Source organism: Sorex araneus, chromosome 5 (genome assembly GCF_027595985.1).
Source record: "Sorex araneus isolate mSorAra2 chromosome 5, mSorAra2.pri, whole genome shotgun sequence".
Taxonomy (NCBI): Eukaryota; Metazoa; Chordata; class Mammalia; order Eulipotyphla; family Soricidae; genus Sorex; species Sorex araneus.
The window spans coordinates 62,967,823-62,979,880 of NC_073306.1; the positions used below are offsets into that span (position 1 = coordinate 62,967,823).

Genomic DNA, 12,058 nt, shown 5'->3' on the forward strand with positions numbered 1-12,058 from the left:
GGGAAAATTAAGAGAAGGAAATGAAAGAGACTTCAAGGCAGCAGGAAAGTCCAACTTAAGAAAAACCTCAGGGTCCCCAATAAAGAATACTTTGAAATTGCAAATAATTATGGTAACAAATTAGACTAATAATCTAGCAACTTCCTATCATGGTAAAATACTTGGATATAGAAAGTAAATTCTTAGAGTAAAACATTTTATTTAATTAATCAACATTTGATTATGTGTGGACGTGTCCCATTTGTTTGCTTTGGTTACCTGGGTGTTCTCACTATTAGAAATTTGGCTTACCAAGTCCATTTAGTGAGTCCCACCAAGACACTTTTCTGCTTAACTCCTTCTGGCCAAGTATCAGGTTTCTGGGCCCTTGTGGTTTTCAGGTGTTTTTGCAGAGTTTTGGTTCACTGTCAAAGCAATTGTAGCAATGAGAATCTCCCTATGTGCATGTCTCAGCCTGCAGTTAGCCAGCAGGAGGTGAGAAATCAGGCAGAAATGCCTTCCAGAGTCTCTTGGCATTTCTCTGGCAGCCATATGCTTATCATCAGCCAGAACCTAGGCACTCATTAGGTTCCTGATGAAAAGCATCCCAAGGAAAATGCCAACAAATTGTGCCACTGTGCTGGCAGGAAAATTAAAACTGTTCAGAGCAAGTGGAGCCAAGAGAGCTGTTGAAATGAAAGGTAACATCAAGGGTGTGATCACTGCCTCACACAGGCATTCAGGATTCAGGATGTGGCTTTCTGCTTTGCTAAGGAAAAGGCAACTCGAAAAGCTGTTAGTCACCATTGGTCCAACAGAGGAGCTGATGCAGGTAAGGTAGATGATAGAATCTGTGACCTAAGTGTTGTGGCACTTGGGTAACTAGTTAGGGGTTGGGAATCTTTACTTTCCCCCTGGGAGCCACTCCTAGTTAAAGCAAAAATAAAATATTTTATGTTTTGGTCCCTAACACTTAAAGACAAGACAAAATTAAATAAATAAACAACCACCAGTGTACCGCCGGTTCTTCAGAAGTGGGAGGCAGATGGCGTGGAAAGGAGCAGAGAAAAGAAATCTCAGAATCCAGTACTGAAAAATAATAGTTCAGTAAGGTGCTGGCATTATATGCTGCTGACTCTGGTTTTAATCAAATCCAGTCCCCTAAACATTGCTAAGGGTTCATCCTTGAGCACAGAACCCAGAGTAAACCTAAAGTCCACTCCCTGTGGCCCAGAAGCCAAACAAACCAGATCACAGATCCTGTGACAAAAGAAGAGGCACTTTAATCCCACGGAAACCTTTGTTAAGTGGTGTGACTGTTATCATGAGGCTAGAATGGGCATCATCAATAAGGAACAAAGGAAGTGTTTAACAGGAGGCACCACTGGTAGGACAATCATTCTGACATTTCCATTTCACCCCAGTAGCAGCATCATGTCCCTTTCCTCAGTGATGCAGAGGTCCTGCTGAGCAACTCTGAGTGTGTTACCCAAAACGAAAAAGGAGACTTAAAGTTGCAAGTAGAATTAAGGCTACTTTAAGAGAGATTATAGTGGATTACCTAGAGTCGACGCTGTGTCATGGCAGGATTCCTTAAGTGTGAAAGACAAAGACGAAATGTAGGTTTGAGTGGTAAGAACTCAAAAGGGTGAGAACACAGACAGCTAGACTTTGAAATCAAGGAAGGGATTCTCAAGGCAAGAAATATCTATGTCTGCCAGGAGCCAGAAAAGACAATGAAGCTGATTGTTTCCCTAAAGCATTTATTTGGGGGAAAAATGTAGTCTTGTGAATAGCTTAATTTGAAACCAATTAAGAATTGGTTGGACTTCTGAGCAGCAGCACTGTAATATAATAACGTTGCACTGTTTTAGCCACCATGTTTGTGATGGTAAATGATAGAAGCACTATAATAGAATACATTGGTACTTGAAAAAAATTCTCTAAAGAACAATAAAGGAGTTTGCAAGTTCATTTATAATTCTTGGAGAAAAATATTAAGTTAAAAAGCAGTGGAGATGTTCCAGAGATATATTTATGTGTTTGAATTTTTTAGATATATTTTCTGAACTGTCATAATCTTTAGAATAGTCTTATTACATCATCAGTCTTACTCCATCATAAGTTCTAACAGATAAAGTCCTTTTTTAGAAGTTTTGTAAAAATAAAGAAAAATAATGTCTTTCATCTAATAAAGATCCTCTAGGAGTCCTGCATCTAACCTCTGTTTAAATTTAAACTCATGATTCTAACTTCTCAAGGCTTACATCAATAGTTTCAGAGTGTCAACTGTAATCAGTTTTACGTGGGCTTTGTTACATAAGCAATACTCAGGTCCCACAACAGACCCTTCCAACCTAATCTTTTGGAGTAAAGCTTAGGAATCTGCACTTTAAAATGCAGTATGTCCTTAAACATTAAAGAGTTGAAAGACATTGCTATACATTGACGTTCAGTTCCATGCCTTTTTAATCAAGTTTGATACTCTTTTTTTTTCTTACAAGGATGAAAAACACACCAACCTTTTATTTCTTGAATATTGCTTGTGTATGTGGATTTCTACATTATCTGCTCTCTCTACCTATTAGTTTTTTTCCCCCAAATGTTTGTCTGTTGGGAAAATCTTGAAGTTTCCTTTATCATAAATAACTGAGTCCAAGACTGCTCCTAGGGCTGGCTCTTCATTATGTCATTATAAGCTATTATGTAAGATATAAGGAAAATATGCCAATCATGAAAATAAAACTGTAACGTATAAGAACAGGCACTGATAGACACCAACTCTGTAGATTTAAGTTTTTCTGTAAGTTTTAACAATTTTATGTTTTTTTTTAAATTCTGTTGAAAGCCGGTGGTCTACTCAGAGGAACACTTAGCTTTTGTAATTCTTCAGAAGGCCCTATTACAATTAATAAACCCCATCCCTGCAACCTTTTGGAATGTTATATGATAGACACTTAATTCTCAGGTATGTAGCAGTCAGGGTCAACATTTCTATTTTGTGTATGACCTTGAAGAAACTTCTATGGCCACAGAACCCTCTGCTTCCAGCAAAAGTAGAAAAGGCTCATATGTTTCTTAAATTCAAGTCCTGAAAGTAACATGTCTCTTGTTCTTCTCTCCTTGGAGAAATAATTATCACAAATAATTATAACAAGACCACAGTTGGATACAAGTGGTACAGGAAACTTGTCTCTGTGTGGGTAAACATTTGCAGTGACAAAATCAGTCCCTGAATGGGGAATATGTGCAAATATTGGTGGGCAGCCATCTGTTTCCTGTTTCAGAACTATGTGAATTACCTTCGTGCCATGTTGTACTATTGTTGCAAAACACATGTAATGCTCAGTCACTGCAAATATATCTCTTCCCTCACTACCAGATGTGCTTTTCAACATTATTCAGGGCTAGGACTGGAGTGATAGCACAGCAGGTAGGGCATTTGCCTTGTGTGCGGGTTCGATTCTTCCATCCCTCTCGGAGAGCCCCGAAAGCTACTGAGAATATCCCGCCTGCACAGTAGAGCCTGGCAAGCTACCTGTGATGTATTAGATAGGCCAAAAACAGTAGCAAGTCTCACAATGGAGACGTTACTGGTACCCGCTTGAGCAAACCGATGAACAACTGAATGACAGTTCTACAGTGCTACTTTCTCTCGTCTTTTTTATCTTCATCCTTTTAACAGTGTTCCCACCATATATGCCCATTGCATTTGCCATTTCCTTGTGTAGAAATTCCCACTGGTTTTATCAATTTAAATCTACACTGTAAAGTTCTTAAAGATCATACTCACTTTGTTTATTGTATCCACTGTTTCCAATGTAGTGTCAACCATAGTCACGGTCACTGTCATCCAGTTGCTCATCAATTTGCTCAAGTGGGCACTAGTAATGTCTCCATTGTGATAGCATCTCAGTAAAATAATACTAATTTATTTTCATGAATGAATAGAAGCACCAATATCCTAGTGCAATATATTATCTCTTAAGATACATTCTGTGTTTCAGGCTACTCTCGTCACTGGAGGTATTGGGTAATTAGTTAATGAGGGGACTTTATCAAACAAATGTTTAAAATACTTTTCATTTTGATCTCCATAAAGGGCATGATGCAATTGTCACACTTCTGAAACATTATAAGAGACCACAGGATGAACTCCCATGTAATGAATATTCTCAACCTGGAGGAGGTACTCCCATTCTTAGTTAACTTTTTTGTTGACTATTGTTGAAATTTGTTTATATTGAATTTCATTCAATTTACATTATATTGTTGGAACAATAGTGTGCCTAAAGGTAAATCTGTTTCTATTACTCTCTGAGGTTAGGAAGAAGCAAAGATGATTAGTTTTATTTTAAGAAAATCAATCTGAGTGAGGCTTACAGAAAAAAGGAGCCTCCACTTAAGTTATTTTCTAACGCACTAATCTGCAGTTTCTCCAAGTTAAGATTCTCAGTCTGGGTGTTTGTGAGACTTGTATATGATTAGGTGAATAAACAGAGAGTGATCATTTTTTATTTCAAAAATTAAGGTAGATCAAAAGATACTCATATGCGGACATAAATAAAATCTGCTGGAGTCTGTGATGCCTTAGATTTTCTTGTTCAACATTTTATGTACTTTTTAAATAAATTCTTGGCTTCCAATTCAATATCCAAAGAAAGACCTGGACTTATACTATAGTCTCATTTAATTTTCTTAGTAAATTTAACGTTGCTTGCTTCTTTTTTGTAATGTTTAACATTTAAGTAGGGAAAAGTGATTGCTACTTTCAACTCTATAATATAATTTGATTTCTAGATGGCTCCTATGTGTCTGTTCCATCCCCCTTGGGGAAGATTAAAAGCATGACAAAAGGTATTTTAATATAGGATAATAAATATATTTTATTACTAAGGAGAACTATTATTTCAAATTATAATAGTTTTCCATTTAGTTTTACCTGTTACAAATAATGACTATTTTTCAAGGGTAAACAATACTAATAGAACATTTTTCCATAATTAACTGTATTTGCTGAACATTTTTACATATGCCCTTTCAGCTAATGAAGATATAACAATTAAAATTATAAGAATATTTAACAGATCAAAATTTTCAGACATCTATTTTTAATGAAATAAAAATTAAAAGTATTATCATTAAGGATAATTGAGAATAAATTTGCCATGGGAAATAGTCATTAAAGTTATTTTTGAATTCCAGAATAAATAACACACTAGAAACTATTTTAAATGCATCCTGCACACAGAAATTAATGCCATTGAATAAAAAAAGTTAAAAAGTATAATTTTACTGTAACTTTATATTTATTTTAATTTGGGTATTTTTCTTAATAATTATATTTTGGTTTGGAATTTTTCTCCAATTCATCTATGTATTGTTTAATTTGATAAGGACTTTTATCATGATGTAATACATACTGTTTTCAAGGGTTGCTTGTCATGGAGATAGCTAGTAATGGGTCAGACCAGAAACAAATCCTTAGTCTAGATCATACATAATGGTCAGAAATAGAAAACTAACATGCTTTTAATGTAGAGGGTTTGGGGTCAATTTTGACAATGTTTTAGTATGCTCAAATAGTTAAACATAGTTGAAAAGTTAACTATTATAAGAAGACATTTTTGGTTATAGTTTACATGTGCATGTGTGTATACTAATCCATATGTGCTGTTTACTTTAAATTTAACAATTCATATTTTCAGAGAAGGCAGATGTTCTACTCCTAAGAGCTGGATTGCCTTCACATTTTCATCTTCAGCTCTCAGAAATTGAATTCCATGAGATCATCGGCTCAGGTAACCTAAAAAAACAATAGTCTACTTTAGTTTTAATAAGCTCAAAATGATACATGTTTATTTACTTCTCTTAACCAATTTTAGGTTCTTTCGGGAAAGTATATAAAGGAAGATGCAGAAATAAAATAGTGGCTATAAAACGGTAAGCAAACAAATGATACAATTTAGCATCCATGCAGAATTATAAACTTTCAGATGCATATGAATGATTAACCCTTTGCTTTGATTTATCTGTTTACTGAGGATTTGTTGCTGTTGCCATTTCCAGCTATCGAGCCAACACCTACTGCTCCAAGTCAGATGTGGATATGTTTTGCCGAGAGGTGTCTATTCTCTGCAGGCTCAATCATCCCTGTGTGATTCAGTTTGTGGGTGCTTGCTTGAATGATCCCAGCCAGTTTGCCATCGTCACTCAGTACATATCAGGGGGTTCTCTGTTCTCTCTCCTTCATGAACAGAAAAGGTATGGGTCTCCTGTTCTGACTTAACTTCACATATCATTGAAATTGCACTTGCAGCATCTCAGAGGCTTTCTGCTTGGATGAGCATTGGCTTTCTGAAATCTCTGAGTGCTAGGAAATCTGACATTTTGAAGATGGCCAATAATTCAGGTCCAATAACTGTGTTTTAGAGGATATAAATACCTTCTGTGCTTTTCTTCCTGTGAGTTTTTAATACAATTTTATTTTAACAGAGAAAATTCAGGAATTTAAATTAGTAACTGAAGTTTATAATAACTAAGATAAACTTGATGTACTGATAAAGAAGATATATGTAGACTCAGATATATGTTGTCATGATATTTATAGCTCTAAAAATAATTTTCTTGCAAGAGTTTAATTTGAGTTAATTCTTAGAATGAGATATTCAGATTTTAGAACATTTTTATTCTGTAATTAAAGTAGATTTCACTTTATTGTGAAGAAATTAAGTATAACACTACAAATATTATAAAATCAAGTAGAGTATTTCCAATATTGAAAAATCTACTCTCTGCATTGATCTATAATTAAGCAATATAGAGTACAGAAAAACTATTTCTCAGGTTTGTTGGATTTTTAGCTTCACCTGCAATAGAGCAAAAATGGTCAAAATTATACAGCATAGCAAATCACACACACACATTCACACACACTCTCTCTCTCTCTCACACACACACACACACACACACACACACACCAAAAGATTTATTTTAGAGAGATGTGATATTGATTTTGACTATTTTATTCTCATTAAATCTATTTTTAAATTCTAGGGTTCTTGATTTGCAGTCCAAATTAATTATTGCAGTCGATGTTGCCAAAGGTATGGAGTACCTTCACAACCTGACACAGCCAATTATACACCGTGACTTGAACAGGTATTTTTTCCTCTAAATAACAAAATCAGGATCGTATAACTGACTTGGAATATGAGACTGATTTCACTGAAGAAACATTTCAGATTTATCGTAGAGCAAGGTTGTCTGCTAAGTGGGTAAGGGGGAAGACTACCATAAGCCCAGACAATAGAAAGTTTTGTTGCTATCTCTTACAGAAATAGAAAACTATCTTACTACCACTAAGGGATCTTTCAAATCTATGAAAAATGTTCAGAAATGTACAAGTGTCTGTAAGATTCACCAGCTAGCTAGCTCTCAGGTCAGTAAAGTCAGATCAAGAATTGAGATCAATGGCTGCTATAGAAGATTGTGGTTTTTACAAAGTCAGGTGTAATAAAAGGACCTGATTAAAATGATTTCAACTACTGCTTTTGCTGATCCGTTTGTTATTTTTTATCAATAAGTTCAACTGAATATAGGGGGTTATTTTTATGTGTTTTCATGTGAAGATATTTTTATTTGGAATAGACACTTGAAAAAATACAGAATTAAGAATACTCATCCCCACAGTAGAACTCCAAGGGATTTTAAAAAAAGCCTTTATGAAATAGAAACTTTCTCTAGCAAAGTCTTACAGGAATATCACTGTATAAAACAGAGCAACTTTAGTTGAAGGCTGAATGTAGAACAGAAAAAATGACGCCAAACAAAATCTATCTGTATGATACATCAGAAAGTCAAACACCATCCCATTTTGCCAAAAGGGAAATACTTTTATGATAGTCTGGATTGCAACCAAGGCAGGAGCAAAGTTTAAATATACCTCTCTGTCCCTTGGTTTTAGGGAATATTTATATAGCAGGATGGAAGGATGGAATTTTTTTTTTTTTTGCTTTTCTGGGTCACACTGGCGATGCACAGGGGTTACGCCTGGCTCTGCACTCAGGAATTACTCCCGGCGGTGCTCAGGGGACCATATGGGATGCTGGGATTCGAACCCGAGTCGGCCGCATGCAAGCGAAACGCCCTACCTGCTGTGCTATCGCTCCAGCCCCAGGATGGAATATTTATATAGGTAGATGAAACATCTATCTAATGTTTAAGAATGGTGGGTAAATTTGGAACCAATAGGATGAGAGTCCTGAAGAAACAGATCTTAGGATAAACAAGATAATGTTGCTTCCTGTGTATGTAAAAAATAATTGTAACAGGTCATACATTTTTCTCCATATTTTGAAGCTGAAAGCCAAGGAAGAATAGAAGTTTGAGGTGGGACCTGTGTGGGTGGATGAGAAGGTAGTACCAGAGTGAATCTCATTATTGTTCATTCCTAAAGAACAATTGCTATACATTTATAACTTCTAAAAAATCTGTTACTATAAAACCAGAGTGTAAAAAAGTTGTTATTGTCATCATCATCATTTTTATTTTATGTATTTTGCCCAGTTTATCACTGTCAAGTTACGCTCTGCCATTAGGAAAGCATTAGCCCTGACGCTTCACCGTCACTTCACCGTCACATCTTTCTTTCCCTTCCCTTTCCCATTGTCAAGGAGACCCTGAGGCACCTCTGTGGAATCCCAGTGGTGCTGTGGAGACTACTTAAACAATCACTTCATATAATTTATTAACAAGTAAGAAGATTAAGAGTAACTGCTACTCATGACTTTCAATAAAGTCCATAAAAATCTGACATATAATGTCCTTTGTAGAACTGTTACTGTTCTAGGACTTCTAAATTTTAATTACTCTACTAATTTATTCAAGTACTACTAGAGTAAGTAAATGGTATATTTAGTTTTACATTTGCACAGTAAAGCTGGTATAATGAAAGTGATATAGTATTCATTCTCAAGGAAATTTCAAATTCTAGTAGAGAATAAAAATGTTTATATAAACATATTTTAGGTATAAAATAGCAAATTCTGTACCAGAGTGCTACTACAGAGGTTAAGGTGGTAGCCTTGTCTTATTATCCCTGGCATTGCAAAAAATCTCCAAATACCACTAGGAGAAACTTCTAAGACAGAGCCAAGAGTAAGCCCTGAGCATTGCTAACTGTGGTCCCTAAATAAATAAATGAATAAATTTATAAATAAAATAGCAAATTTTATTAAAAAGAAGTAAAAAATCTATTAAAAACAGAAAGAGGAGAATCAATTACTTTGAGAAGTTTAGAGAAAATGTCATAGTTAATGAAATCTTTGCATATAGCCCTGAAGGATAATTAGAATTTTGTAGTATCCTAGACTTAAGGAAGCTATGAGAAAAATAGATTGGAAAGTTAATGATATATCTTTAACTATGGAAAGAATTAGTCATTTACTTTCATGGATATAGTGTATAATTATAAGTAGTATAGAAAGCCACGCATTGTACAGAAAATTTCAATGAAACTACAACAAAGAAATCAGAGAATGACAGAGTGAGGTACTTTAGACTTTGTTCCACAAGCAAGGAGAGGAAGGAGAAGGCACTGTAACTATTTGAGCTAGAACTTACAAAGTTGGAACTTTATGTTGTGGAGGGCTTAATTAGGTATCTGCATAAATGATTAACTGGAAGGCAAAGACAAGAAACTGGCAATACAATTATTGTGAAAATATCAATTAGAATCAATGAAAAACTGGATTCCAGTAGAGAAAGTGAAAACGAAGGGGGAGGCAGTTTTGAAAGATAAGGACATAAATTAGCCTGAGTGGCTGAAGTTTAGGCAATAAATATAAATACATAATGCTCCAAATTTTCTATAACTATATAAACTGTCTAAGCACTTACTAGTTCATAAGTTGAAAGTTATTTCTTCACTATTAACTACTATGCCTACAAACATTTTTTTTGCATTTCAGTGATATTCCGGAAACAGAATATGAATTAAAATAATGTAACTGGTAGTTTGTATGTATTAAGAGTATTATTTTCTCATATTCATCTTGGTCAATGGAATTAAAGACAAATGAATGATCATTATATATTTTCTCTAATTGCAACACTACTAGCAAGAAAATTGAATGCAGTTCTGTTGCCCATGAACAGTTGTAAATTATTTCTACCAGGACACACAATATCTTTTTTATTAAAAGTAAAAGCAGGACTTTGATTATAACATAGACATTTATATTTCTTTTTCCTTCCTCTAAACAAACTTAAATGCTTAAATTATACCAAAAGTTCCCTGATTTTAAAATACTGTTACATAGATGCCTTGACTGTAATTGATTCCCAAATGATTGCTTTTCTCTGGTATGGGCTATTTTCTACTACTAATCTTTAATCTGGTGGCAATAAAACATTTATTTTTTTCAAAATAATACTCTAGACCATTATATAACCCTCTCCCCAAATATGAGTCCTTTTCTCAAGGGAATTTACCACAATCTGGTTGAGTATATGTAACATATGCCAGGAAGCAATTTAATTGCCATTTAAGGTAGAAAATGATTAAGGACCAAATGATTAAGCAGTAATTTTCAAAGGATTTCAAGTAAGTCAAAAATCAAAGCAGAGTGGAAAGCTTCCTGGAGGCTCTATAGCTAAAACTAGACTTTGAAGAATAAGTATCCATCTTTCTTCAGTCTTTTCACAGCATAGTAATTTTTGCATTTCCACAGACAGCAGTTAGAACATCTCCTGTGAAACAGAGTTGCAGAGTAGCTTACGTTAGAAAGTAAAGAACTGCAAACACATGTTTTTATTTGTACTAAAGAGATCTGTTTACATTTTTTCTTCTACCACTAATCTGGGCATGTCAAGGCTTCAAGGGCAAAGACCCTGCTCCGGTTCCGTTCATCTCAGATTCCCAGAAATAAGCGTAGTGTCTCAGAGGAGATATTCAAGCAAAGAATATTTAACTGGACCAAATCATTAAAGTTTTTCTATGACTGTTATTTCAAAAAGCAATGACTCTGTTGATTTAGGTATGGTTATTCAGAGGGGAATATTAACTAACATGCCCAATCCCTTTATTACTTTAAAAAGAAAGAGGTTATTTGAGTCTTGATCAACTCACAGTGAGGATACAATTATCTCTTTGGTTTTATGGTGGTTGATTGTGTGAGTGAGAGGAAAGACTCCCAGACCCCCAGCATGCTTCCTACTGTACAAGTCTGAAAATGACTTTCGATCTTAATATACTTAATGAGAAGTTGAAGGAATAATTAGCGAAATGATTCTTCCCAATGATTATTATTAGAATGATAGTAATGTAATTTAGCAACTACAATGGGAAAGGAACTTTGTTAGTTTCTAGTTTGCTCTCATTTAATCTCAAAAATTTACAATACAGTTAACTACTATATTCATTTTTACTAAGTACACTAACTAAAGAGATTAAGTAGAAGGTCACATCCATATAGCATTCTTCACACTCTATTATGATTTCCCCCAAAGTACAATAACAAAATCATTCCAGAACAAGAAGGAAGGGTAGGTTTGTACTTGACTTTTTAACAGTTTCAATTCTGTCACTGAAACCATTTCTGACATCATCTCTTTTTATACTCCTATGTTTCTGCATTATTTTTTTAAATGCACTGTTGTTCTGCTAGTGTGGAGCAGAAACTGCATCTAAGTGAAGCATACATATGTTTTCTCTGGCTTATTGTATATAAATATGTATTTTTTTTGCTTTTTGGGTTACAACCCAGCGGTGCTCAGGGGTTACTCCTGGCTTTTACACTCAGGAATTACTCCTGGTGGTGCTTGGGGGACCATATGGGATGCCGGGGATCGGGGATCAAACCCAGGTCGGCCGCGTGCAAGGCAAACGCCCTACCCGCTGTGCTATCGCTCCGGCCCCATATATAAATATTTTTAATGTGATCAACTTTATACAGAAATGGGCTTTCCAGTTTTTCAATGACCCTACCACCTACCGAATTCCATTGTTTCAATGTAAACATGTAGTGCTATTTGAGAGTGTGAATCATAGTTTATAGCTAACTGTTTTTACTTAGTG

At 34.9% G+C, this 12,058-nt stretch overlaps 1 protein-coding gene across 1 annotated transcript in view; it reads left to right on the forward strand.

Moving 5' to 3' along the window:
- The window catches only part of TNNI3K (TNNI3 interacting kinase), a 302,459-nt gene that overhangs the window by 108,176 nt on the left and 182,225 nt on the right, over positions 1-12,058 (forward strand). Inside the window, exons 12-17 of the mRNA XM_004603345.2 lie at positions 4,082-4,168; positions 4,780-4,836; positions 5,688-5,780; positions 5,865-5,922; positions 6,049-6,243; positions 7,036-7,140. Coding sequence (XP_004603402.2) covers positions 4,082-4,168; positions 4,780-4,836; positions 5,688-5,780; positions 5,865-5,922; positions 6,049-6,243; positions 7,036-7,140 — 595 coding nt within the window. The remainder of the gene's footprint in view (positions 1-4,081; positions 4,169-4,779; positions 4,837-5,687; positions 5,781-5,864; positions 5,923-6,048; positions 6,244-7,035; positions 7,141-12,058) is intronic.